The 24,919-nt window shown below is 45.9% G+C and overlaps 7 protein-coding genes across 7 annotated transcripts; 1 reads left to right on the forward strand and 6 right to left on the reverse strand.

Moving 5' to 3' along the window:
* Positions 1–212: 212 nt before the first annotated feature.
* On the reverse strand, positions 213–4,968 carry F4822DRAFT_427549 (phospholipid-translocating P-type ATPase; the record flags this gene model as incomplete). The annotated part of the gene is made up of 2 exons (XM_051460766.1): positions 213–774; positions 842–4,968. 2 exons carry the CDS (start codon positions 4,966–4,968, stop codon positions 213–215), a joined length of 4,689 nt encoding a protein of 1,562 aa, XP_051317466.1.
* A 4,220-nt stretch (positions 4,969–9,188) lies between these two features.
* On the reverse strand, positions 9,189–11,309 carry F4822DRAFT_192849 (homeobox-domain-containing protein). The gene is made up of 3 exons (XM_051453593.1): positions 10,779–11,309; positions 10,520–10,725; positions 9,189–10,466 (listed from the first exon to the last, which is right to left on the reverse strand). Exons 1-3 carry the CDS (start codon positions 11,144–11,146, stop codon positions 9,202–9,204), a joined length of 1,839 nt encoding a protein of 612 aa, XP_051317467.1. The 5' UTR covers positions 11,147–11,309; the 3' UTR covers positions 9,189–9,201.
* Positions 11,310–17,461: 6,152 nt separating this feature from the next.
* Positions 17,462–19,172, reverse strand: F4822DRAFT_397486 (uncharacterized protein). The gene is made up of 3 exons (XM_051457624.1): positions 18,954–19,172; positions 18,425–18,862; positions 17,462–18,354 (listed from the first exon to the last, which is right to left on the reverse strand). The coding sequence occupies exons 1-3, from the start codon at positions 19,030–19,032 to the stop codon at positions 17,981–17,983; spliced, it is 891 nt and encodes a 296-aa protein (XP_051317468.1). The 5' UTR covers positions 19,033–19,172; the 3' UTR covers positions 17,462–17,980.
* A 92-nt stretch (positions 19,173–19,264) lies between these two features.
* On the forward strand, positions 19,265–19,993 carry F4822DRAFT_193015 (RmlC-like cupin). The gene has a single exon (XM_051453596.1). It carries the CDS (start codon positions 19,497–19,499, stop codon positions 19,908–19,910), a length of 414 nt encoding a protein of 137 aa, XP_051317469.1. The 5' UTR covers positions 19,265–19,496; the 3' UTR covers positions 19,911–19,993.
* On the reverse strand, positions 19,994–20,942 carry F4822DRAFT_193014 (actin depolymerizing protein). The gene has a single exon (XM_051453595.1). It carries the CDS (start codon positions 20,516–20,518, stop codon positions 20,078–20,080), a length of 441 nt encoding a protein of 146 aa, XP_051317470.1. The 5' UTR covers positions 20,519–20,942; the 3' UTR covers positions 19,994–20,077.
* Positions 20,943–20,974: 32 nt separating this feature from the next.
* Positions 20,975–22,321, reverse strand: F4822DRAFT_193057 (uncharacterized protein). Its single transcript, XM_051453599.1, has one exon. The coding sequence runs from the start codon at positions 21,969–21,971 to the stop codon at positions 21,084–21,086; it is 888 nt and encodes a 295-aa protein (XP_051317471.1). The 5' UTR covers positions 21,972–22,321; the 3' UTR covers positions 20,975–21,083.
* On the reverse strand, positions 22,321–24,918 carry F4822DRAFT_193054 (FAD binding domain-containing protein). The gene has a single exon (XM_051453598.1). The coding sequence runs from the start codon at positions 24,447–24,449 to the stop codon at positions 22,671–22,673; it is 1,779 nt and encodes a 592-aa protein (XP_051317472.1). The 5' UTR covers positions 24,450–24,918; the 3' UTR covers positions 22,321–22,670.
* Between the last annotated feature and the right edge of the window lies 1 nt (position 24,919).

Genomic DNA, 24,919 nt, shown 5'->3' on the forward strand with positions numbered 1-24,919 from the left:
AACCAAAAAGAAACAAACAAAATATATCATCTCCTTCGCTTGCTGATTCAACCAATGACCATCCCTGATCGAACCATGAATATGCTATAATGCTGGAAAGCTTCTAACTTTCAACCTAAACGCCGGCTTACCCAGCTCTTCCAAAAAACAACATCGTAATCCGTCAAGTATTCCACCAAGCCCGCTCGCAAATCTCATCGTCCCTCATTTTATCATGCTGTTTGTATTCGATTCCCCTTTTGAATCGACGGTCCCCGCGCGCTAGCGCCTCCGTCACCGGCAATTCGACGACTTCGTTGTCGCCCAGTATTCGATGGTATGTTCATGTCCTGGAATTGGTTCCTCTCCGATGACCTCTCGCTAAGTACAGGACTTAAAGGTCGCTGCCCATCTATATCATTGTCATCCCCTAATTGATCTCCTTCCACGATAGGGATTGCGTGTCCTTCCTCGATTGCATGCTCTTTGAGAACCTCCTTGACGCCGCCTTCACGCTCGATCTCCTGCCATAGATGCTGGTCTCGTGGGAAATAGATCCGTTGTAATGCTGTGAGCCCTAGCTCAAATGCGACCACAGCCACAATTGTAGCTCCAGCCGTTGCCCACCAGCCTAATTTATTTCCAAACTCGTGCACAAAAGAACCGCGCACGACATATGGTCCGAATTTGAAGGGATATACGCCACCTATGAAGAAATTCCATACGAACCAGCCGATAATCGAGATAGCGAAGCCACCAAACGTGATTGCTGTCTTGTGGTGGCACTCCAAGATCCTATATACACCAGGTTAGAAATCGGATGAAAGGAAACAAGAGATAAGTAGTGTTCATATCAACTTACAATATCTTCACGTTGATGAGAATTACGGTCACCGTAAACGCTAACTGACCCAAAGGAAAGAGTGAGTTATTTTCGGTAAACAGGATATCCTTGAAGAAGCCCTGGACCATCATGAAAATTATGACAGTGTCAACCGCGCCTGTGAACATCCAACTAAGATACTTCTTAAAGTTGAAAGCTTCGCTCCGTTGGCCGAACGAGTAGAGCTCGGGAATAGCAAGCAACGTCTCAGCTTTCAGGTCTTTCTCGAAGATCCCCAGCAGAATAACCGGTAGAGATGTAAAGAGCGCATTAAACACAGTCAAACTCCACGATTCGTATATAGATGTTCCGGTGTAACCATTCCAATGTTGGTACTGGGCTTGGATGATATAAAACACCAACTCTTTCCAAAACGTCGCTAATATATATTTAGCAGTACGCAGATACATCCAGCGACCATGTACGAGGAGAAGCCGCTGGAGGAACCTGAATTGGGCGATTGAGTAGTCGGCGACACGAGCAGCCTGAAGACCCTCGCGACCAGATATGCCGATACCAACGTGAGATGCTTGAATCATAGCGATATCATTTGCTCCGTCACCGATGGCCAGAGTTAACGAGGACGGCACGGTATGGCGAATAGCTCGTACTAGACTTGCTTTCTGAGACGGCGACGCTCGGCAACAAATAACAGAATCCATCCGAACAGCAAGGTCGTAAAACATTATCTTCAAGGATTCATCTGTTTCGATTACGCTCAAGGTATGACCGTCGACGACGAGAACGGAATGGACCACCATGCCACGACCAACTTCGATGAGGGTCGAGGTTATCTTCTCCTGCAAATCTTCGGCCGTAGCATCAAGGATATAAACTTCGGAGAATGGTTTAGCCAATTTCGCAGAGTGAGCAATGTTGATTGCAGTCTCGCGCTTGTCTCCAGTGAGCATCCACACTTTAATATTTGCTCTGCGAAGCTTCTCAATCGTTTCAGGTACACCTTGTTGAAGTTTGTCTTCGATGGCAGATGCCCCGGCGAGGTCAAAATCCTGCTCAATCAACTCCGCGGCCTCCTCGATGCGCTGTTGTCTATCTACTAGGCTGGTCGTAGCGGACCGATAAACCTTCCTCCACGCTTCGTATTCCTCATCGCTGATGTAACGGTAAGCAAAGAGAAGGGTCCTGAGACCTTCCGAAGCAAACTCGCCGATATGTTGGAAACATCGATCAAAGATGATGCCGTCGTCCGCAGCTATGGCCTCGTCTACCAATCCATCATAAAGCCCAGTACTACCAGCAAGCAGCGTCGGAGAGAGAACCATTGACCTTCGAGGCGTGCTGATACCTTCGTCATATCTCACAGCATCGTCTAAATCCAATGTCTCGCGCCTCGTAAGCCAAGTATCCAAGTCATCCGAGACAGCGGAGCGACGATTCAATTCAGCAGATTTGCGCCGACTACCTTTTCGGAAAATGCTACCATGTCTGTTCATGCTCATGCTGTTTCTAGGGCTATATGTGCCGCTAAGACGGCTCATGGCCCTTTCAACTTCCACGCTCTTGCGCTTGCTAGCTCTACGTTCCACATCAGAAGCTTTCTGCTTAGCGAGAAGAGCATTTTTCAATCGGGCAATCACGACATTGTCAGCGCCCTTGCAGAATACACAGATCCTACCATCTGGCATCCGTATAATAATCGACATTCTCTTTCGCTTGCTGCTAAATTCGATCACGTCCAACACTTCATATGTCTCAGTGATGGATTCTCCATCTGGACCTTGAAACTGAAGTTTGATGGAATGCGCTGGGCGATCAATAAGGAGGAAGCCTAAATCCTGAGCAGCTTGTACCAGCGCAAGTTCGTCTGGGGATGCAGCCTGAAAAGTAATATCGCCATTATCTTTGATTTCAGGTAAACAGGTATGACACAATGCCACACAAAGTAGAAATTGTCGCGCTTTCTTCGAAAATGTTGTGTAAGGATTCTGATAAATATAACCCAGCAAAGCCTCTGTCTTCGGTATAGGCGGAGAATGCCCTAGTCGGGATTTCGCTATCCCAGTAGAGGGGAATTGATGGTTATCGATCAATGGCGTCTCTACACGCTCATCCCTGTCGTAAATTGCATTCGCGCCTGTGTCACCATCAATGCGTTGGCTGGAAGTTTTTTGGTTGGCCTTTGACATTCGCAATTCGCTCTCTTGTCGATCTCGTTCGATGTCCATGTCATGTAACCATGCCATACCCGCAACACTAAGCTTTCGGAAACGCATTTTGTTCTCCGTCAGAGTACCGGTTTTGTCGGAAAAGATGTAATTGACTTGGCCCAAGTTCTCCAGAATTGTGGTAGTGTTTGCAACCATGGGCGTGTCTGTTTCAGGGTCGTACATCTCGATATCGTCTAACAAAAAGAATTGGCCGACTTTGATGATTTCCAAACTAACATATAGAGATAACGGGATAAGAGTATTGAACGCGATGATGAATCCGAACCATATATGCGCAAATGGCACACTGGCATCTTTAAGATAGGCGGCATATTTCTCGTAGGCATTCTTCCAAACATAGTATCCGCCCATACAACCCACAGTAAGGGTGAGCACAACCAAAACGAGAAGAACGACGATGCGATTCAGCAAGGCCTGGATTTTAGGTGCTTTAGCACCACCTTTCTGAGCTGAATTGATTCGAATTTTGCATTCCTCGCCCGTATTAACAATCAGCCCTATTACTTCATCCGTATTTCGCAATGTGGAGCCTCGATATACGACATCATTCATAGTTAGCGGTCGGGTTTCGCCACCAAGAGTAACACGGCCCTCATAATTATATAAGTCAGCGTTGGGATCCTCAGATACTATTTCTGCTTCACAATTCCTTAAGTTATCGATGGTGTCGCAGCGCTTAGCTAGCAAAGAACAAGCTTGTTTGCTCTTGAGGTTCGTTTCGCCATCGAGTGCCATCGTTTCAATATACGCCACTCCGTTATGACCAGTTGCGTGTAAGACAATGATATCTGCAGGCACATTATCATCTCTTCGCAATCGAATAATATCGCCAACTCTTAGATCCTGCCACTTAACCGTAGACCATATAGATTCCTCTCGAGGTTCCCCCACATCTTGTAATTCTGTCATTCCCTCCTCCTCTTCCCGCTCCCTACTGCGCCTTTTCCTAAAACCTGCTAGTCGACTCTTGGTTGGTGTGTTTTCGACAGTCCCGTCCGGATCTAGTACCCAAGCCGCGGCTAGATTTTCTGTCTTGTCCAAAATATACCTCCTATAATCATCAAACCCTTCCTTCGCCATGCTAATAGAGACGAAGATGAGTAAAGGTATGAGTGTGGTAAACGAGCCCGTCGTGCTCAGACCCGGTATAAGCTGCAATACAGCAATAATCAGGAAGTAGAAGTTGGCTAGCTTGCTAAACTGGAAGTAAAGCTGTTTCGGCAGAAAAGACCATTTGGTGTATCTACTGGAGCGTATGAAATTCGAGACGTAGGTTTTACCGCTCCGTTCGTCTATCAGCGGCACCTTGCGAACAGCGCCCGCTTTCAAAGGTATATGGCGACCATTGCGACTTGGTGGAAGGGGTTTCTGGCGCAGCAAACCTTCGATAATCCATTTTTGATACGAATCGTTGAACAGTTTCTCAAGCCTAGCCCATGGACCCCGAGTAAGTTTCCGTTGCCGATTGACCCAAGCGCGATAATTATCCAGCCGGAAAGAGGCTTCGCGACCACTATCGTCGGTATCCTGACTCGCCTTGCCATGATCGCTAAAACGCCTCGACTTTCCCCCCACCACCGGTATATCATCAACATATTCTACGTGTCGTCCTTCGCTTCGTTTACCGGCCGACGGAGCATGGGCTTGGGAAGGGTCGCTAGATTCCATTCGCGAATCGATATTTGTATGAATCGAGGCATCTATTCCACGAGATTCTTCGTCTTCGTATAGAACGTCGCCGGAAAATCGAACGCGATGTAATGAATTGTCGGTATTTGCTCGTCTCGGTCGCCAGTCATCGGGATCTTGCCGCTCCCCACCGAGCGCAATGCTAGCGGGTCTTGCATTGGAATTTAAAGGAGAGTATTGGTGCCGGGGCGTTTCAGCACGCTCGGGATCGTCGTTGAAATTCGGCATGGTCTCAAGCGAGAGAGTCACGCAATTGGTGTCTGGGGCCCAGGCCTGCCCAGACCTGCGAGGAAGTAATTCAGGTGATGTTCGACGGCGGGGGGTCCGCCGTAGTAGAGCCAACTAATACTTAGCCTCTCGGATCGTGGACTCATTGGTGGGATATGATTGGGCGGCTGAATATAAAGGCCCAACCCACTCCCGTCGTAGATTCGTCGGAATAGGCAAAAATCAAAGTATGAGAGCCGCGGGAGAGGCTACATAACATACCTTAGGCTAGTATAATGTTGGCCGTCGCAGATAGGAAAAAAAACGTGGTACCGTCACCAGATGAACCAGAGGAAGAAAAAGATGGAGGGAAGAGACCCAAGTAAGGAGGGTCGCTTGACGAGAACAGACTACTATACACGAAAACGTGGAAGATTGAGAGGTATAGAATACGAAGTTGTAGCCTAATACATAGGTACTTCACGCATCACTGTAACCCAGTTATGCTAGGACTTTTGGTCCACAGGACGCATGAAATACATGCTATGTTGAGGTAAAAGGAAGAAAGCTGAAAAGGAAGAGGGGGTTTGATGGTAGAATAAGTGAGACAAGACAAGGAATAAAAAGAGATAAATCAATAAAAAACATAAAAGAGAGGGAGTGGTGTCACTTGTTAATACCTAATGATATAAACTGGATACTAGTACAGTACAGTACGTAGTATAATAATGATAAGATCGATGGAATGACAGGATAGACTGACAGACCGATCCATCGTACCTGCAAAAAGTTGTGTTGCTTCAGTTGCCGAGATGGAAAGATCTCTACGTACGTAGCTGCAGTTGCATGGTAGAGAACAGCATAGCCTCGAAGTTTAACGGAAGCCTGGCCCCTCGAAATCGGAAACAACCACCACACTACCTAGGTACCTAGGTAGGTACCTTTGTAGTGCAGGTAGTGCCACTTCACCTTCTAACTCGGCCACATCGGTGTACGTAAACAGGCCACCATTCGGCCCCCGCGCCGTCCGCATCAACGCCCGCCTATTGCTGTCGCCTAGCATCACCCACTACCACTGAGGATTGAAGGATCGGCGCATGAACGTAAAGATTTCGATAGGGTATTCCAACCCCCAGTTGATAAAGAGTCATCAACATCATCAATATACACCAATATATATAATAGGCTCTTATTTCGTCGAAGATCGTCCAGGTTAAATTCCTTCGTAGCCTATCGTCTCTTTACTTACCACCAAAAGTAGGGGACTCAGCCACAAAAGCTGATGTTTCTAGTCGGTTATTAACCGGGCGAGTTTGGAAAAGTTTTTGGGTTTAGGTGATGCAGCTGTCAAAAGAACATTACTTAGAGACTCCGGCCGTAGGACCCGATTAAGCGAAACTCTGCATAGTCTTCCCTTACTAAACTAAACTAATAACGTCAGAACCCATTCCTAATTGAGAACTAAAGACGGGTCTCGTCTATGTATACCTGTATAGCAAAACTACAAACACCGGGACGCCCCGCAACACCAAGATGTAGTGACATACGCTTAAAAGACAATCAGGAACCGCCCACTTTCCATTCTATAATAAGCAACTGGCCAGATAGACTTTGACGATATCTGATATTTCGTAGATCAGAAAGTCAATACCTTTTCGAGGTCTCATTTTCGATAGTCAATAAGTAAAGAACAACGTGGTATATGGAGTTCAATGAATTTCAACCAGTTGTCATCACATCAGGAATTATCTCCCTGCATATAATACACTAAAAGATGCATCGGAGTTGTTAAAGAGTACGTCAGAAAGTCTGCGCCACCCAACAGCAGCTTTGTAATACTCATGGCGTCTTGGCGATTAACTATTTCCCGGAAACCAAACCATTTGCCATTGTTCGACAGTCACGGATGTTACGGGAAGCGAGCAGTATCACCATCGACAAACCAGCATATACCCCTGATATACACTGACGACAACTTATACTATGGGTATGATGGTAAATTACTAGTACCTACTACGCCGCTATGTCTGGTATCACAGCCATCTCTAAGCCACCGCTTCATATACCTCACACGACAGTTTAGATAGCGTACGTTACCCGCAGCTCTCATCCTCGTATCACTGCTTGACATATGTGCGGTCCTAATAAGCGTCAGAAGTTTAATCGGGACAAGTCGGTTATTAAAGATAGATATCCCCTCATACGGCAGATTTCATAGAGATCCAATTCTGCCACCTTAAACGTAAACAATGAGGCGTTGGCGTTGCACATGTGGAGGTAGGATTACCAGGATTCAAGCATCTAAATAAATCAGCATTCATCCCATCATGCCAATGACATCATTTCTCAGAAGACCATGTGTTAAGTATATATCAGCTTGCCACCAACAACAAAATATCTCTTCATTCTCAATAAACCCTAAAATTCTGTGGATTAAAGAATGGGCTTGGTTTCATAATAAAGAGCTTGTGATTCTCAACGGAATGTTTATTTGGGGAGATTATGTCTCCGTCATGGTACGGAGAATAGCACAGGATGTTGGTAGTAGAGTTACATAGGATCCCAAGTGATATATAATATATGTAAACCACCGAATTGAGAAGGATTTTTACATTTTTGGGGCATGGTGGTGAAGTTGTTAACTTCTCACTTATTTTGGTCCGTGAGCATATTATAACCTTCCACGTAACCATCAAAAACAGGAATGGGATCAAGACGTCACACGGCGAACGATACAAAAGCGACACTAAAGAATGAATGCCCACGGCCAAATCAACAACCTCGCAGTTCCAACTAATTGACCAGTGAGCTACGAGAATAATTGACTCTTAAACCTACGGATTAAGAGGTTACACATTCAACTCAGTAAGACACACGAACAATATATCGCGAGGTACGATCGCCATTCAGGAATTTGAAGATCGTATTGCTGACATCAGATAATTCAATAGAGGCTTTCACGTCACACCGCCGCTATATCGGTTCGACTTCCCGGAACCGCTCGAACGAATGTGAGTATTTCTACTCCGCGTGGCATTACCTAGGGAGCATTCTTTTTGGACAGCAATTACACTGGAAATGGGAGTTCTTATAATTCGTCTAATACCTACGGCGCTGACGGATTAATTCCAAGCCAAATATATGACAGCTAGGTCTTAATCGGTCACGAGAGTACCTAATTCTATGGTGAGTAAGCTTATGGACATGTAGGCTATTGAGCGAGAAAAAAGGAAAGGCTCTCGAAAGAGCATCAGAACATCACAGATTTGATACTTCTGCAGACATATAAAATCATTTCACTTTAAGAGAACAAGTTTCAATTCGCGTATGTGATTCTATATTCCGATGTATTATAACCCTCGCCGTAAAGTCGTGACAAGGAAAAAAGGACAGCAAATAGAGAATCTCTTCATCTTCATCGAGTTACTAGGGCTAAAGTCAATCAATCCACCTTGACTCAAGGCAGTTCAGAGTAGTTGGCGTTCAGGGCTTTCGCCGCAAGTTTTACGCCGTCAATAATCTGGTATACTGCCTGCCCGCCCAGGCCTATTTTCAACCTCAACATCCCATTCCCGAGGTATCAATCATCATTATTCTCGGATTTAGTAAATACCAAACCGAGTTCAAATTCCAGCAGACCAGCACTGACTGCTGATCTTCCGGCAGACATTTTAAAAATTATTATCCTCGAACCCAAGCCTCCTGGGCTTCTTCCATGTTCATCTGTTTTTGTTCACCCCGCAGCCAGAAAAGACATCGCTTATTTTCGTAAATGCGAAAAGAAATAAGAATAAGCTGTAATATTTCAAGAACAGACTGTCGACAAGTTGGATTAGATCCGAGTTCCCGGTATTAAAACCAAACGGTGGAATGCCATTTGGAATGTAAAGGTGGTTTTCCCCGAGGTGGAAAAGAAGCGATAACGAGGTATAATAGAAGGTACGATCGCTGTACCAGACACGCACAATCGAATGCCGAAGCAAGATATTGTCATGCTGAGCTTTGTGGCCGATAAAATTGATGAAATGGGACAAGAATCGAATCAAGTCTCATGCCAAAGAGCAGGTGGAGAAGAGGGAGCTTTCGAGACGGAAATACGAAACAAAACCACCAAAGCAACAAGAGGTATAAGTTCCGCAACGCCACAACTAGGAGAGGAAATTCAGACCACAACAGAAAGTCCTTGTACGAAGGACATAGCGTTCCTGCCACCGAGAATAGAATTCTAGTGACTAAACCAGCAAGTTATCAAAATCATTGAGGATGCGGCATACTCTCTGGAGATAGGCTAGATGGATCAACCGTGTCGAACTGGACAAGTTGACTCATGTCCAAATCGGCCTGGTTGTGCTCCACAAAGCCTGGAGAGTGAGGGTGCATAGGAAGGTTGATAGTGTGCTTTGAGTACATCTCGTTCAAGCTGTGTCCGTCATCTGAAATAGCAGACTCGCCCATAGCATACATGTCAGCGGAAGCTGGTCGTTGCAGCATGGAAAGAGGCGGTGACTGTTCGACAATAGCAGGGTCACCATGGCTAGTGTAAGACAGAGGGGAAACAGACTGAGGAATCTGAGGTAGCGGGGACAGGAAAGCGCCACTGTAAGGAGTATTAAAGCTCGAAGCTGGTAATGGTGTGTTCTCAGGTGCTTGTGAGAAGTAATTCGGGCTCGAATATTCTGAAGGAGCGGTGGTAGCAGCAGAGAGAGGGTAGGGTCTCAGATCCATGTTGTACGAAGCCTGAGTATCAATACGCAGATTAGGTCCAACATTATTAAGCCCATTGGGCTGTTGGGGAACGGGGGCGTAGATATTAGGGCTGTGCGGCTGAGCTTGGTTTTCACCCGGGTGCTGGATATAAAACGAGGGCATCGGGTTTTGGAACATGGAGAAATCGACAGCTGTAGGCACTGATCTGCTGCGCTGTCGCTTGTGGCCTGGACCACGCATACCAGCATGCATAGGGTTAATTCCCCATTGCGATTCTTGATACATGCCAACATGAGGCTGACCAAAGTTTGGTTGCGAAGAAGGGCGGTTTGTTGGGGATACGGGAGCTGAAGCAGACACCGACAAGGCATGATTCATGTCGAAGGCGTTCGGGTTGTGTCGGTTGGTGAATGATTCTAGAGAGGCAAGTTTGGCCAGCTGTCCACTAAGAACCTTAGGGTTTCCACCAAGATGGTGAACAAGACAATGAGTAGCCTGCTGATCCTCGGTAAAATCACCACACTGGAAAAAGCCATTGGAGTTGGGCGAAGAATCCATAAAAAAGTTCGGAGGTCGGTTTAACTCGATGACAATTCCGCCTAACTTTGTGGCATCGCCCTCTGGGTTCTCGAGATAGATGTTCTTAATCGCGTTGAAGTTATACTCGATCTTGTATCCCGCCTGATCGTTGTTGATGTAATAAGTCATGGTACATTTCTCAGGGGAATAGAAGATGATCAGATCCATCGTGTTCTGACCAACGCGTGTCCACTTTCCAATGCTCAAAGACCGACACGTCAAATGGTGGATGACTACATTTGTAAGTAAATTGAAACCCAAGAGCAAGTTAATTCGTGTGACTTACGGACTTTCCCTTGTCCACCTTGCTCGCCGCCCAACATCATCGATCCATAAGGCAAAAGACCGGTGCGTCCCATGTATGGACCACCCAAACCCTTTCCGGATTCCATGGCCTGCATAGCCAAGTACGCTCGCATCGACTCGGGGATCGAGTCAATATCCTCTCCAGTCTCCAGACTCTTCTTCGCTAGGAGCTTGATCTTGGCGCGTCTACTATGTATGAGTAAAGAGTTCCCACAATATTTAATGCGAACTATACATACCGGTTCTGGAACCAGATTTGAACAGACCTTTCGGTCATGTTAATTTCCTCCGCAATTCTCTCCCGGACATTCGCAGTCGGGGTAGGGTTCTTGTTGAATTCCATCTCCAACGTAGTCAATTGATCTTGAGTCGCACGTTGTCGCTTTTGGTTTTTCTGTTGTTGCGTTAGAGTGCTCTTGCGCGGTGGTCGTCTCGAGTTGGCGTTGGACTGTCCGTTCGACGGCGCAGAAGGCGAAGGGGACTGGCTATTCTTCGTGTCGATCGATCCACCTGGCGTTGAAATGGCCTCTGGTGTAGAATGGGTCAGAGCCGCGGCAGTTGGGGCCGCAGAACCTGGTTGTTCCATTTTGATGGGAGTATCCATCATTGACTTGGGTATTCGAAAGGAGTGTTCGTATCAATAAATAAATCTGGCGCGATCGACTTCGAAAAACGGGTGATTAGACGCGGTATCGAAGGGCTTATCCCGATCACGCCCACAAAAAATAGAACGAATTATTCCGAAGTAAATATCACTCGGAAGGCGAAGTTGATAATAGTTATCAAGGAGCGTCGGCTCGAAGCTACGAGCTATAGCGCGTTGTCGCGTTGATATAAATCGTCGATATAGAATACTACTACTAGTAGATACGTTATACGTGTGTATAGCAAGCGACTACGGGGGGTCGTCAAGAGCTGAGATTTAGTTAAAGCCTAAGGAACGAAATGGACCCGAAAGGAGTGACGGTGTCCGTAATGGCTATGAATATGAAAAGAGAGTGTGGATTTGAAGAAAAAAGGAAATAACGAATATGGGGAGGAGAAAAAGGTAGAAGGAATTGTCGATAAACGACGACAAGTTACAATACGGGGAAGAAGATGAAGACGGAGAGAAGACGATCGAAAAAGGGAGGAGGGGGGAAAAGGAGGAAAAAGCCGCCAAAAAAAAAAAGAGTAAGGGCAGTGACCCAGCCCAGCAGTGAACCGCCTGCCCTGCTGCTGTACCTACCAAACCAAAGTAGTAGCCTGCAGCGAAAGTTGGTACTAGGTGGTACATACCCTAGGTACCTGCTATGGTAAGAGGCACTTACTGCAAGTAGCGACTAGGATCAGCCTGGTCCGGCAGGCGGCCCAAGTGGGCAGTTAAGCACAAGTTAGGAACTTGGGGGAAAAAAGAACGGGGACGTTGCATACCTGTACAAGTGGGTACAGCACCTGATACTGTCAAACAAGGTTTCCAAGGTTGATACGGTTTTCGCGGGGCGTTGCGAATCATAGACAGTGGGTCGTTTTACTGATACATAACGCTATTCGGTTTCACTAAATACAGTATGAGATCCATGGATTGAATGTACTGAAGTACTAAGATGGAAGCTTAACGCACTTACACATTTACGGATCTATGTAGCTCCTCTACAACCAATCAGAGTGGATTTTGTGGACACTCTGGGCTTGATAGAGCCAATCACGAAATCGCGTTCCTGGACCTTTTTAGTCCCGCAGGACACCGAGTACGAGGGGTACGTTACGTGTACCTATTCAAATGTACCTCACACTAGACTTACACCGTCTTTTTTTCTCTTTCTTAAGGGAATAAATCTTACTTTCCACCATCCCACGAAGCAACATTCATCTCACGATATCAACAATCTAAGAATTCAAGACAAAATATCTATTCGTTATAACCTTAGTTCATAAATGTAACAAACCTGGATGAGTACTGCCATCACATTGATGCCTCTCAGTATGGGAGTAAATGTTTTATCTATGTAATTCGCAAAGAAACAAGTCTGACAGAGACGGATCGCCGAATGGACCTGGAATAAGTGGGCTAGATGTCGAACGGAGCACGACGGTGGTGGGAAAAGGTCCTACACTACACTAAAAATCCAGCATCACCTTTGTGGACTGAATCCCTGACGATGACCTCAATCGCACTACTACCACTATTATGTAGAGGACTACCGAGCCTCTGAACCGAACCGAATATGTATTACCGAATCCGTTCACAATTATTTATGGCCTGTGAATTCATGAGCCCCTTCAAAATACCATAGTAAAAGCGACAACAGGATAAGTACTTGTATGTTTTCAAATTCATATGTACGGCACTTAGGTACCATTCCCCTGGTACTTGCTTAGAGCGAGAGGATTCCTGGTTGCAGGTTGCAGGCATCCTAGACGGTCAAACCGTGTGGGTGCTCCACGGGCTGTGCTGGGGAGAAGGGAAGGGAAAACTTCTCTTACTGGTGGACCACAATAGCGACACTACCGGCTAAAAGAGGTCTGCCTGTGCGATCCTTGCTGACGCGCTCTACCTAATGCTCTGATGTAGGGTTTGTCATACGCCACGGTGATAATGGCGCTTCAGACGAATATATCAACCTACCTACAGAATAGGCTGAACGTCAAAGTGTCAATTCCATCCTGCCTTCATGCTTATCAAATTATATCTCGATAAGCGAGAAGAACAAGGCTCGAAAAAACGTGCTCCGGCCACTATATACCAAGGTATGCAATTACCTACATGTAGGTATACCTTACGATGGATGTTGTTGGTAGAAAGTTAAAAGGCAAGCAATGCGTGATACACACGATTATCATGCTTGATGATCTGCGATTATTCTCGTGTAGGACGATCCAAGTCGAGTATTCAAACAAACATAGCGGAACTGGTACGACCTTTCCCCGAGCCGCTTGTCTTCCACATGGGAACCACAACCCCTAAGATGATTCGTCCCAGTCGAGTACAATCCAGAAAACCTCGTCAAAATTCTACTCACCCGACATCCAATCCATCGGAAGAGAGGACGCTTTTCACGCACCTAAGTACTCGCGGCCTTTCCATTAATAGACAATTCAAGGGAGGCGGCGAATATTTGCATATTATGCTATGTTACACTATGCAGCTAAGTCATTAACAGGCCAGATAAAAGACAAAATACACGATGCTTCATCAGAGTGTACATAGTAAGTCTGGCAACCTGGATGCCGATCCGTCCTACCATAGTGGTGGGGGTCGTTTGACGGCGTATGTTTTAAAACCAATGGGGGTCCTTGCTGGTCCCACAGCCCTGCGAACGACAAGAGACTGCTGATGCAAGGAAAGGGGGTTTTTTCAGAGCCAAGAAAACTGCTCTTCATCGTCAGACCTGATACCGACCAGACAACCAGACCAACATAAACACCAAACACATTACTGGGCCATACAAACCTCACCCCAGCTAACTTGGGAAGTTCTCATCCGAAAACCATCTCGCCGTTTCTATTGTTGGTTCAAATTCAGCTAGTAATACGGACAACGCTATAGTAGTTCTCCCTAGATTCGGCCGGCTTGGTGAAAGATCGCGAGGGCCTAACAGCCTTAGTAGGATCTAACCTCCAGCAGCTAGTTATTACATCCCTGCATATTTTTTCCGCAACAGTTAAGACACTCACGCGGTTGGCCGCGTTCGAACCAGGTCGTGACGCCTTTAGGAACCAATGACTGGGTCGTGAGATGATCCATGCTCTTCCCCGCCAGCACCTCATTAGGATTTGGGGAGGACAAGGTCTATCGAAAAAGGAATTGATGGATGGTTCGAACTGATAAACTTTCGTTTTATGCCGTTGATTTTATTCTCAGGGGTTGAAGAATAAGATCGCGATGAGTTGAGCGAGTTCACAAACCCAAGCACTTTCCCAAGTACTTTTCTACTGTGTGGCTACGTTATCCGTACCTGTATTGTCGAACCAGTAGTAGTACGGCGGAACTGCATGACCATCCGCCGTGTTCCTGCATTAGTATGCAGTCGGCTTTGTGTGCCGTTACTTGTCTAGACACACTGTGCTGGCCCATGCCTCCCGATCCATCCCTTATCCGCAGCTACCTAGTACCTAATGCCTATGTAGTCCTGCTGCTAGGTACGTTTGGTCTACTATTTTAGAGGGTCGCGCCAGCGCAAACTGGCCAGTTTTACACCATGAGGATTGGAGTACTCTTCTTCATCTTGTGCTTACAGTGGCTTAACTGGATACCCTCCATTCTTTCTTGGGCAACAAATGTATTTTTATGCTACTTATTGATATGCTTTATGGATATTATTAACTCACCTGCCTTTAGAGATGTCTTTTACGAAAACATTCTGAGATAAGCCAGTCAGCCATATATAACCCGATAGGGTACCCAGGATTCCTCGCAAATCCCTCAGTTTCGGGTTACCAAAAACTATGAACCGTTTAGGTCCACCGAGTTTTCTCATGGATGGGTTTTAGGCGATTCAAGACAACTACAGCCGAGAATAGTGGCACGTATTTATCGGCTCTTCGCTTTCAAAAAAGTTACCCGATTTTATCGCGATACGATTTCGGGTATGATATAACATATGACGAGTTAAGTAAGCCGGATCTTCTACATACGATCTAAAGGAACGAAGCGACAGCTCTTTTAGCGTAGAAATCCCTTATAACTCAACGCTTAACACAGTGTTTAAAGGACCAGTATACATACACTAAATACTCACATAAGCGGCAAGTCGACTCTTGCCCCTTGCAGACTAGCGTTACGTCCTGGAAACTAGCGTTCTTACCCCTGAGTCCCTGGACAAGCAGAAAGCATCACGCGTCCCATTATCCGCGTGTATGGCTGTATTGTCTTGCAGAAACGTAACCCACCCTTTTTGTGCTCTCCATGGTCATGCATGAGACTACTCTTAACTGGATCGAGCAACCCTACGCCACGGAAACGTGATATTGGTCTCAGCCTCCAACAAGACAGGAAGTGCAAGAAAATTCTTGAAAATTCCCGCGTCTCAATGGGAGGAATTGGCCAAAACTGCTCACATAGATCAGACCTATGACATTGAAAGGAATTCATCCGATCATTTGTGAGTTGGGGAAACTCTGAAAGACCTACTCGATCCAATGCTAATGGAACGGGAGCACCAAGGCCCCCAAGATGATAAGCCGCACAGCCCGCATAAAGGAGAAAATGTGCTAGTGAGTTATTCTATATTTGACCGGCTTTCTCATGCATCTTATGGAGTTGATATCACCCGATTTGTCACAGTGGCTTTTAGTTCACTGGCTAGCATCAACTTGTGCACAACGCCATTCGATCCTTTACAAAACCTCGCCATTTGGAGGCTACGGAAAGTGCACCTAGAACAAAATACATGTACGGTACATTGACATGTGCACATTGCTGACTCCAACGTAGTAGTCATCCCACAGCGTCGCATCATAAACTAAATAGATCGTATTGTTGATCGTGTTGGAGATCAGCCAGCCTCATCCATAACATATGGATCTATTATTCATACGTATTAATGAGATTTAAATAGTTATGTAAGAAATACATGACATGTATACAGGTAAGCCTCGAAGAAAAGCAATCCTGCCAAAGCAAATACCTACCAGGACTGCTAGGTAGGACTGCTAAATCCCCCAAAATGCAATGCCGTACAGAAGGGGACGATCAGCTCCCTCAGCTCCTGCACTGCAACATGTACTGGATTATCTCCTGGTCAATAAGTTGAACAGGTTGACTAAAGCTTTAATGTCACCTACGCTCCAACAATAGCTTAAAAGAATAGTTGATCTTCTCTTAAGCCTCTTCCCATATTTATCTCTTCGATACCAATGGTACTGGCCTGACCGGTACCCAGAAATACATCTAGGCAAGACGCTTTAACAAAACTCCGCGACATCGATGCGCCAATCCGTGCCGATTCTCGTACCCTAACTGGCCATAGTTTCTGGGTACTTATTACTTCACTTGCCCCTGCGTTGGTGCATGAATGATCAACTTAGCGGTTGGTAACGCGATAGGTTCTTCTACCCTGGTTCTTCTCACGATAAAGATTTGAGCACGGACGTGTACGTACCTACGCCTGTAGGTATCGTCACATTACAATTTGGAGCAACTACTCATAAATATCAAATTTACAGCCTTTTTCACGAGGTCAACTCGCAATGCTCGGGCTCATTGGGTGCCAAGTCGATGCCCAAATCAACCCGAGCCAGCCTTCATCTTCTAGACATTACAATGTTCCATATGTCATGATCCACATAGCCTACCTACTTGAAATTTGCTTATTTACACTAGCATACGAGAAAATCGTTCGGGGATTTTGGAAGACCGGGGAGATAGAACATTCTGCGATCCCGGCACCACGCCTCAGTTCATTCTCGCGACGCAGGGCAAACGTGATACGTCCAATTGATCATCCCCGCTTAACGTGCTCTATTAAGAGAATCTACATCCGGGACTTCCCTTTAAAATTGGAAAAACGCCGTCATTATGCGCCCTATCGTATCTTATCCTTTTCCCAGGTTCTTTCGCGATTTTCTAGGTCTGTGACGATACCCTAGACCCGCGTTCTCCGACCGCATTGAAACGAAGGTAACTAGAAACATGCCCACTTACTGCAAAGCAAACTATTGTGAGGCTTCTACGCCAGATTGATAACAGGGATGACTCGTGATTATGGGCATAAATTGATATAGCTCTTGGCTACCGTCATATCAAACATTCCAGCTATACTCAGTATTAGCGTCAAGGACATCTAGAGGATACAATATCGTCGCCGCAGAAAATCTCTTGGCGGGACTCGCAAATATTTGCGCCTCATGTTTGTAAAGCGCATATCATTCGATACCAAGCAAAGTAGCGTAAGGAGGCAGATGGGCGTTAAAACTTCTGATCTCGTATATATTCTAATATTCGTAACCGCCCAGCCTTTAGAAAGATGAATAAAGCAAATAATATTCCAAAGTTGACTTGAATTGAAAGCTTTTTTTCTATGGATCTAACCGCCTATCTAAAGCAAGGGAGACGGAGTTGGGTCTAACACTACCGGTGTGGCGCGGCAATAGCTATATTGCTTCTTATGTGCCGGCGCCATGGGCATGAAACGGCCAGTGGATACAATAGGGCAAACCCAGACGATGAATCATAGTACTCTGATATAATTAGCAAAAACTGTTAACCGAACGACTTTCGTTACATTAGCAAACATAGGTACCTGGGTCGTCGTCTCTATTTTTAATCGTAAGTAACAGCAAGCATGACCGAGTACCGAGCCTCGCGGGATCTTACTAACATAAACCCTGAAGATACCACGGCGTATAGAAATGAATCATCATTACATACAGTCAAGTATTATATTCTTATTCGGTTCCGAACAAATACCCAGGTAGGTATAGATCGTGCACGTCTCTAAGAGCCTCTTGTAGCTTTTCATCAAATCTCCTTCATAACCTCAGCCACCGCTTTCGCAGCGGCACGTCTGCGCTGGTCTTCAGGCAAACCAGCGTTCGAATCGCGAACAACCTGAAGCTTGGTTATCATGCCTTCTAATTTCTGTATCGCCTCATCATTCAATTCCTCTGAATCATCACCGCCAGCATTTCCATCGTCTTTCGTCACAAGGAAATCATAAAGTGTAGAATCCACTAGGGGCTCCAAGCCGGGGTCGTCTTTTTCTTTGCCATCAGTATCCTTTTCGATACCTAACTCAGCCTCGAAGTCTTCTAAGTCGGATTCGCGAGCGGCTGCTGCTTGAGACCAGTCATTTGCTTCCAATGCCTCGAGTGCGCGGGGTATGCCAGTCTTTTCTGTATTTGATGTGAGCTACTCGTGAGGTACTCGCCGAGTGTGGTGATAATTGAAATGAACAATACGTACCTCCAAATTCATTCCGTGTTGGTGTAGATTGACTTCTCACTTGTATGTATTCTAAAGACCGTGCACTACAGAAGTCTTCCCACTCATCAAAATCGTCGGTCTCTCCTATGCCCAAGCACAATCCCACTCCGTCCCAGCTCCAACCCCCAAGTCCATCTTGAACGACTTTACCGACTTTCTCTATGAAGTCGCGCGTAGCTTTGCCTTCATCTGATTGTGACTTGACAGGTAATGAGAAGACGAGAATGAAACCGCCGAGAGCCTCAAGGACTTCTTTGGCTTCGGGGGATAGAAAAGAGCCCGCCCACTCGTCTGGGGATGAGATAAGATCCAGCCATATAGGTACTTCGGCTGTGTAGTATGCAGTCTTGAGGGTGAGGTTATGTGATGAGCCAGCTAGTGAAGTTGATTCCTGTTCGGGAAAACTTCCGGTGAGATCTTATTAGGTACTACATATTAGCATCTACGTAATAATGAGATGTATGTGGGACATGAGGCTTATGTGGAGAGATATAATATGAACCGTTACCTTTAATTACCCTGGTTAGGTGCTGGACTGAATCTGCCAAGGATACGGCCAATATCCGGCGAGGATTGGATATATCCATGTCCTAGATGACACCAGGTGACCTGATTAAATTTTATTATGCCTGATTGATGAGGTAGGGAAGGTAGAAGGTGTGTGATAATAAACAGATCAATGGATGGCCCTGTAAATAATTTGATGTTTTTTCCAGCTTCATTATCACTGTCTGATGGCGATATTTTACTTCTGTAGGGCTTGATAGTAGGTACCTAAATAGGGCATCTATAGCGCTATTGCACCCCGCCATCCCACTACAACATCCCACCTTCTTATGCTAAGTCCGCTATGTTATCATCATGACTAAGCCAATTTACAACTATTAACCGGTAATTGTATAGAGAATTAGCAGTAGCAAGAAACATTATTATCCTCATTCTATTTTCTATACAGTATCGCTTAATTGTTTAACTTCCATTCTATGTTTTAGACTTATTTGCCATTATATTCCTAATATTAGAGCTGTCGATTTACGATTACCCTGCCATCATGTCTAAACCTCAACCAATTCAACCGGTACATTTGACCAAAGCATCTACGATTAAGCAATCTGGAGGCCAAACCGAAGGCATGATACGTTCGAACGCGATAGTCGATAAATGCGACGGCATCTGCGCTACGAGCATGCTTGCGAAACCACATACCGCTTCTGCGATCCATCATCACGGTGATCAAGATACAATAATCTATGCTGTCAAAGGCCGCGGGAGTGTTATTAGTGAAGGAGGAAAAAAGAAAGTAGATCTAGAACCAAGAGATTTCGCTCTAATTCCCGCCTGGTCGGAACATCAAGAGGTCAACGATGGAGACGAGGATGTGATTTGGACAATAGTAAGGAGTGGGAGAATTCCCGAGGTCGTGAATCTCACCGGCTGGAACGGAGAGCCCATCAACAGCAGCTAGGAACCCCCGCCTCTCCTCTAGGATGCATCTCTATTCATTGCTCTTCAATATATACGGTAGATGATCGGTATATACGGACGGCACCATCCCCAAGAGATAAAAAAAGAATTCAAGTCGCTTATGCTGTTCATACGCCCCCAACTCCCCAATGCTTGGTATTTTCTTATTCAACCTCGTCCTCCATTGTAATCAGCACCACCCGCCTTCCTCAATCTAGTCACAATGTCGCCCTCCTCAAGGTCACCACGGTCGCGAGCGTCGACTTGGATGGAATGGTGTGCCAGGACCCGCTTGACATTTCCGCTCTCGATAGACACGCGCGCCTTTCGCATGACCTTGACGCCCTCGCCAATCCAGACGACGAATATAAACTTCACACGCTTGCTCTCGGAATCATTGGAATATTCGACGCGCACATAGCCGTATTGCGCCTGGGTATCGTCTAGCTTGGATACCAGCTCTGCCAGACCGCCCGTCCCCGTTCCCGTCAGGGTTAACTTATCACCCACGGCTGCCGCGTAGGAGATCAGCAACCAATTCGTCTCATCTTTATCCGAACGAACGGCATCGTACGCGGCTAGGATTTCAGGGCTGTCGGCGCCGGACATCTTTGCGTAATTGGGGGTTCGGGGTTGTTTCGGGTGGGAAGGGGACGCAATTGGAGGGTGATTGTTGGTTTTTTCGTCTGTCGCTATAACATATGGGAATATGGCGAGGTTAATTGTACGAATTTGTTGTCGTTATCCAATCTCGAGTATCCTGCTCGTAAGGAAATAAGGAAATGTTGCAGATTTGTTGGCTTCTCTAAAGGAAGATCAGCTCTATCTTTATGGATATTCGGGGACCTTTTTAGCGCTAGATCGTCTCAAGTTAGCATAAGCGTTAAGGGGGGTGTTCCGGCCCGTCATATTTAGTGTCAGCTGTCGATTAAGTGTTTTGTTACCCCTATTCTTAGGCTATATTGATATAAAAAAGTCTTTGTTATATGCTTTACATAAGTAGTAAATCAATTTGGCATTCTATAACTCAAAAGGTACCCTAAGATAATCTTAAATCTAATATATGTGTCTCTGACTGACTGTTGTTGCAACGCAACAGTCATAGATTATCCGAATACCTGCTACATTCTAAAGACTATGGAGGACCGAATAATTATCTGCCCCTTAGAATCCCTTAGGTAGTAAGATACCAAACCCACTCGCGATACCAACTTCCTTTGAAGTGGTCGTCGGGCTTAGACGTATAACAGAAGAAAGTGACATCGCAATCCTTATGTAATGCGGAAAACATGGATTCAAACCGGTCTTTGCGTTCGGTCTCTGAAGACATGGCGATTCTCACATCTTGCTCCGCAGTCCTTTCGTGATCCTGTGAAGCCTTTATTTTGAGGCACTCTCCGATCTTTATATTCTTCCTCATCAGATAACTGGTCAAAGGCCGCCACTCTATAGCCATTCCCTTGGTGCCGTTCGAGTCAATATCGAAGTGTTCGAGGGAAGGCAGTTTATACAGAACGTATGAACAAATTACATATGGCAATCGACACCTTTCCCCAGTTTTACGAAGCCGGTAATTCTTCACCGCGTCTCCCCAAACTAGCCGTAAAAGGGGGCAGTAAGGAAAGAGCTGACTCCCTATCTCGTATTCAATCTCTCTGCTAGGTATAGGTTCACCTAGTTCTGTTTTGTGACTGCTGCTTTCGACTTCGGTGTCTATGGTTTCGCGAAACATCGCATAACAATCATCTTCGGAATACCCATTAAACTCAATGTGACATCCCATAGCATTCTCGCGATTAAAATGACTCTCTCTATAAGGGTTTTCGTGTACTAATTCACGCCCAAATCCGTAAATTGCGCGGGCGCCATTTATCATAACCCCTATTACTAATCCGGGGATTACTTGGCTTTTGAAAGCGCCCTCGGTAGCATCTCGGAACGATCGGTTGACCAGTCGACAATCAAACCAGGCACGTCGAAAGTCTTGTCGCTCAAGGCTGCTGATAATCATCGTCTGGATTTCTAGAGGTAGGCTATTCCAACCGACTGGAGTGGTGGCCATCTTGTTGGTCAATTTGGTTGGATGTCGGGATGGTGTCTAATTTATCCTGCCGATTGTGGTATCCTCAGAGTTGTGCCGTCTGGGTGAGATATCCCCCAAGTTATATCTGACGGTAGAGTCGATGGCGTCCTCGTAATAGTAAACAGTAGTATTGACCGTGTGTACCGGGGTGTCGTCCACGTGTGAGGATTGACGGAACTTGGTTTTGGTTCGTTGTATTGATGCTCTATCGTGGATTGGTACCCAGAGGCCTAGCAGAGTGGTTGATATTTTGCGTGTTGCGGTTTAAGAACGAGGCTGGTCGGAAAAGCTGTAGTTCTAGAAGAATTAAATGCTAAAACCTACTTCGTCTATATCTAGTGTGTTGGCTGACTTTTCCATCTCTTCTTTCCCGCATCACCGTCAGTACATAGTCATTAGCCAGGGTCATCAATCACATCTAACTTCTATTATCGGTTTCCCGCCTGGATCATGCAAGCATTGATCGGACTGTGATTTTTATCTAACATCTCTTCAGTGATTCTTTTTCATTGTGTTTCTAATGTATCTCCTATGATCCCATCAATCACCTTCTACCATGAACCTGACTGGGACGTGGTCTCTCATTCGTGTCACAATGGGACAGGGCCGGCAACTTATGTGGATTAAAGCCATCCTAAAATGCCCTTCTGAACGTAATTCGATGTATTATAGACGTTCCTAGACCTCATGAAGGCCATGTTTTAAGATATCACTTAATATAGTAGGAAGTAATCGTATTGCTCCGGGAGTCCATTCATGCGCTCGCCATGCGACAATTCCATCCGGCCTTACAAGAGCGGCACCATCGGGTCCTACACCACATAAGCGACTCCATTCACCGTCTCGATCCGTCCAACCTTCTTGACCATCGATTACTTCCACGTGTATAAGCTTGTTCTGAGCCGGTGACCACTGCGATGAATTCGCTAACAGTACAAACGAGTCGAGTCTGATTAGGTAGCGTGTAGACGTATCCTTATCACCCTTTTTCAACCAAGCATGTGGTAAGTTGTGACCTGGGATAGTGGACGGATGATAATTCATGATATCGAAATTCCCATCTTCTAATACTTGCCCATCATGGCGTGTCTTATCACCTTCGTTATTGATATCTGCGCTCGGGTAAAACCAACCAATCTCTATGCCGGGTGCGTTAAATTCGAGGTCTAGATCCGCGGCCGCCTTTTTCACAGCATCCCTCTTATTTATATGTTGAGGATGATCTGGATCAGTAAATGCCCTGACTGCTTCGAGATTATCTTCTACGCATGCCTCATCTGCCGAGATTCCCAAAGCAGTGTCCATGACATTACCATGATTAAGCATATTTGACAAACTGTTCGATGCAATGCGACGAGCAATAGGCTGCCTCTCGAATTCGTATGTATCGAGGAGACCGTCGAAGGATTTTGGATTTGACGATCGGAGAGCGAATACAAGCTTCCAAATGAGGTTGAAAGCATCTTGTATTCCAGAGTTCGCTCCCAAAGCGCCCCAAGGAGGTATGCGATGAGCAGCGTCTCCGACGAGAAAAATCCTGCCGCCTTTGCTTCTGTAACACTCTGCAACAATCGCATTGACGGACCAGTGGCTGATGCTTAGCAGATCAATATCCAGATTGGGAATTCCCAAACTTCTTCGGATTCGTTTGATAGTATCCTCGCGCTCGAAGGTTTTGGGATCTTCTGGTAGTCGAGGAAAGGCGAATACCCACTCCGAATTTGCCTCCCTCCTAGGAAAGTAACCTCCAATGTGATAAAGGTATCCTGATCCCAGACTACCTCTCATCGTTGGGTTGATGAGCCAAGAGAGAAAGACGCTCTTATCAGGATGTACGGCCTCGAGTTCAGCTTTGAAGTGCACGGTCATCATGTCCACAATATCGCGTTTCCCTTCCCATTCGATCCCGATGCTTTGTGCAAAACCGCGGCCACCATCAGCACCTAATACGTATTGCGCACGAACTTCCTCCTCAGCTCCATCTTTAGTGCGGACAAGAAGAATCACGGAATCGTCCTCTTCTCTAACACTGAGGACTTTTGTCTGATACCGTAAGCCCTTGGGATTCAAGGCTAATGCTCGACGCTTAAGGATGGGTTCGAGTCTAATCTGGGCCAGGATACTGTAATGAGCGGGGCTATTACGTTGATATTCTTGCGATCGTTGTCCGGCGCCCCAAGCTTCTCTCCTTGCTATTTCAATACTATCTTTGCCTAAGCTTGTGTACCAGGCTGTTGCAGATACTGAATCAAACGGAGCGCGATGCTTGGCGAACTCTTCTTCAATTCCTATATGGTGGAATATTTCAACAGTCGCTTGATTCAAACCACAAGCTTTTGGGTGTATAGATGTATCTGGATATTGTTCAAAGACGACATGTTCAATGCCATTTAACGATAGAAGGATCGATGAAACGAGACCAATCGGACCGCCACCGACGATTGCGACAGGAATCATTGTGCCTTCAAGAACGATGATATAATAGGAAGTCGGCGCAACGAAACGAACGGTTTAGGGTTGAAGAGTAGCCTTGAAGTTATAGGCTATCGCCGAGAAGATGTTTCGTAGACCCATATATCCAACACCCGTTATTGACTAGGGTACATTTTGCTTAGCTTGGGAGCATCGTTTTAAACAACGAACTAGGTAGTTCTACGACAAATCCTCGTGCCAACAACCATACCGGACTCCAACCATCGGCAAGGAAAATCGGTACGGCTCGAGAGGTGGAGGCATGGCATGATGTAGGTAGGAGGCACGAGGCGCGATGCGGGGTTTCACACCCCCCCGAAGTATCGGTATGGTATTTATTATGGAGTAGAGACTATCTGCCTCTATAGAAAAGGAACATCTTATATTTCAGCTGACTGCTGTCTATTCTCATGAAAAAAGATGAAGGATAGACCGTAGAATGGTTACCCCTCCCC

This window comes from Hypoxylon trugodes, assembly GCF_022578975.1.
Source record: "Hypoxylon trugodes strain CBS 135444 unplaced genomic scaffold F4822scaffold_3, whole genome shotgun sequence".
NCBI lineage: Eukaryota > Fungi > Ascomycota > Sordariomycetes > Xylariales > Hypoxylaceae > Hypoxylon > Hypoxylon trugodes.

Bases quoted from the DNA above. Each gene is read 5' to 3' on its own strand.
- F4822DRAFT_192849 (XM_051453593.1), bottom strand. From the start codon at position 11,146: ATGATGGATACTCCCATCAAAATGGAACAACCAGGTTCTGCGGCCCCA. The intron at 10,726-10,778 runs GTATGTATAGTT...CATACATAGTAG, and splicing joins CAAATCTGGTTCCAGAACCG to ACGCGCCAAGATCAAGCTCC. The intron at 10,467-10,519 runs GTAAGTCACACG...TTACAAATGTAG, and splicing joins AGGTGGACAAGGGAAAGTCC to TCATCCACCATTTGACGTGT.
- F4822DRAFT_397486 (XM_051457624.1), bottom strand. From the start codon at position 19,032: ATGGATATATCCAATCCTCGCCGGATATTGGCCGTATCCTTGGCAGAT. The intron at 18,863-18,953 runs GTAACGGTTCAT...GTACCTAATAAG, and splicing joins CCTAACCAGGGTAATTAAAG to ATCTCACCGGAAGTTTTCCC. The intron at 18,355-18,424 runs GTACGTATTGTT...CATCAAATACAG, and splicing joins AACACGGAATGAATTTGGAG to AAAAGACTGGCATACCCCGC.
- F4822DRAFT_193015 (XM_051453596.1), top strand. From the start codon at position 19,497: ATGTCTAAACCTCAACCAATTCAACCGGTACATTTGACCAAAGCATCT.
- F4822DRAFT_193014 (XM_051453595.1), bottom strand. From the start codon at position 20,518: ATGTCCGGCGCCGACAGCCCTGAAATCCTAGCCGCGTACGATGCCGTT.
- F4822DRAFT_193057 (XM_051453599.1), bottom strand. From the start codon at position 21,971: ATGGCCACCACTCCAGTCGGTTGGAATAGCCTACCTCTAGAAATCCAG.
- F4822DRAFT_193054 (XM_051453598.1), bottom strand. From the start codon at position 24,449: ATGATTCCTGTCGCAATCGTCGGTGGCGGTCCGATTGGTCTCGTTTCA.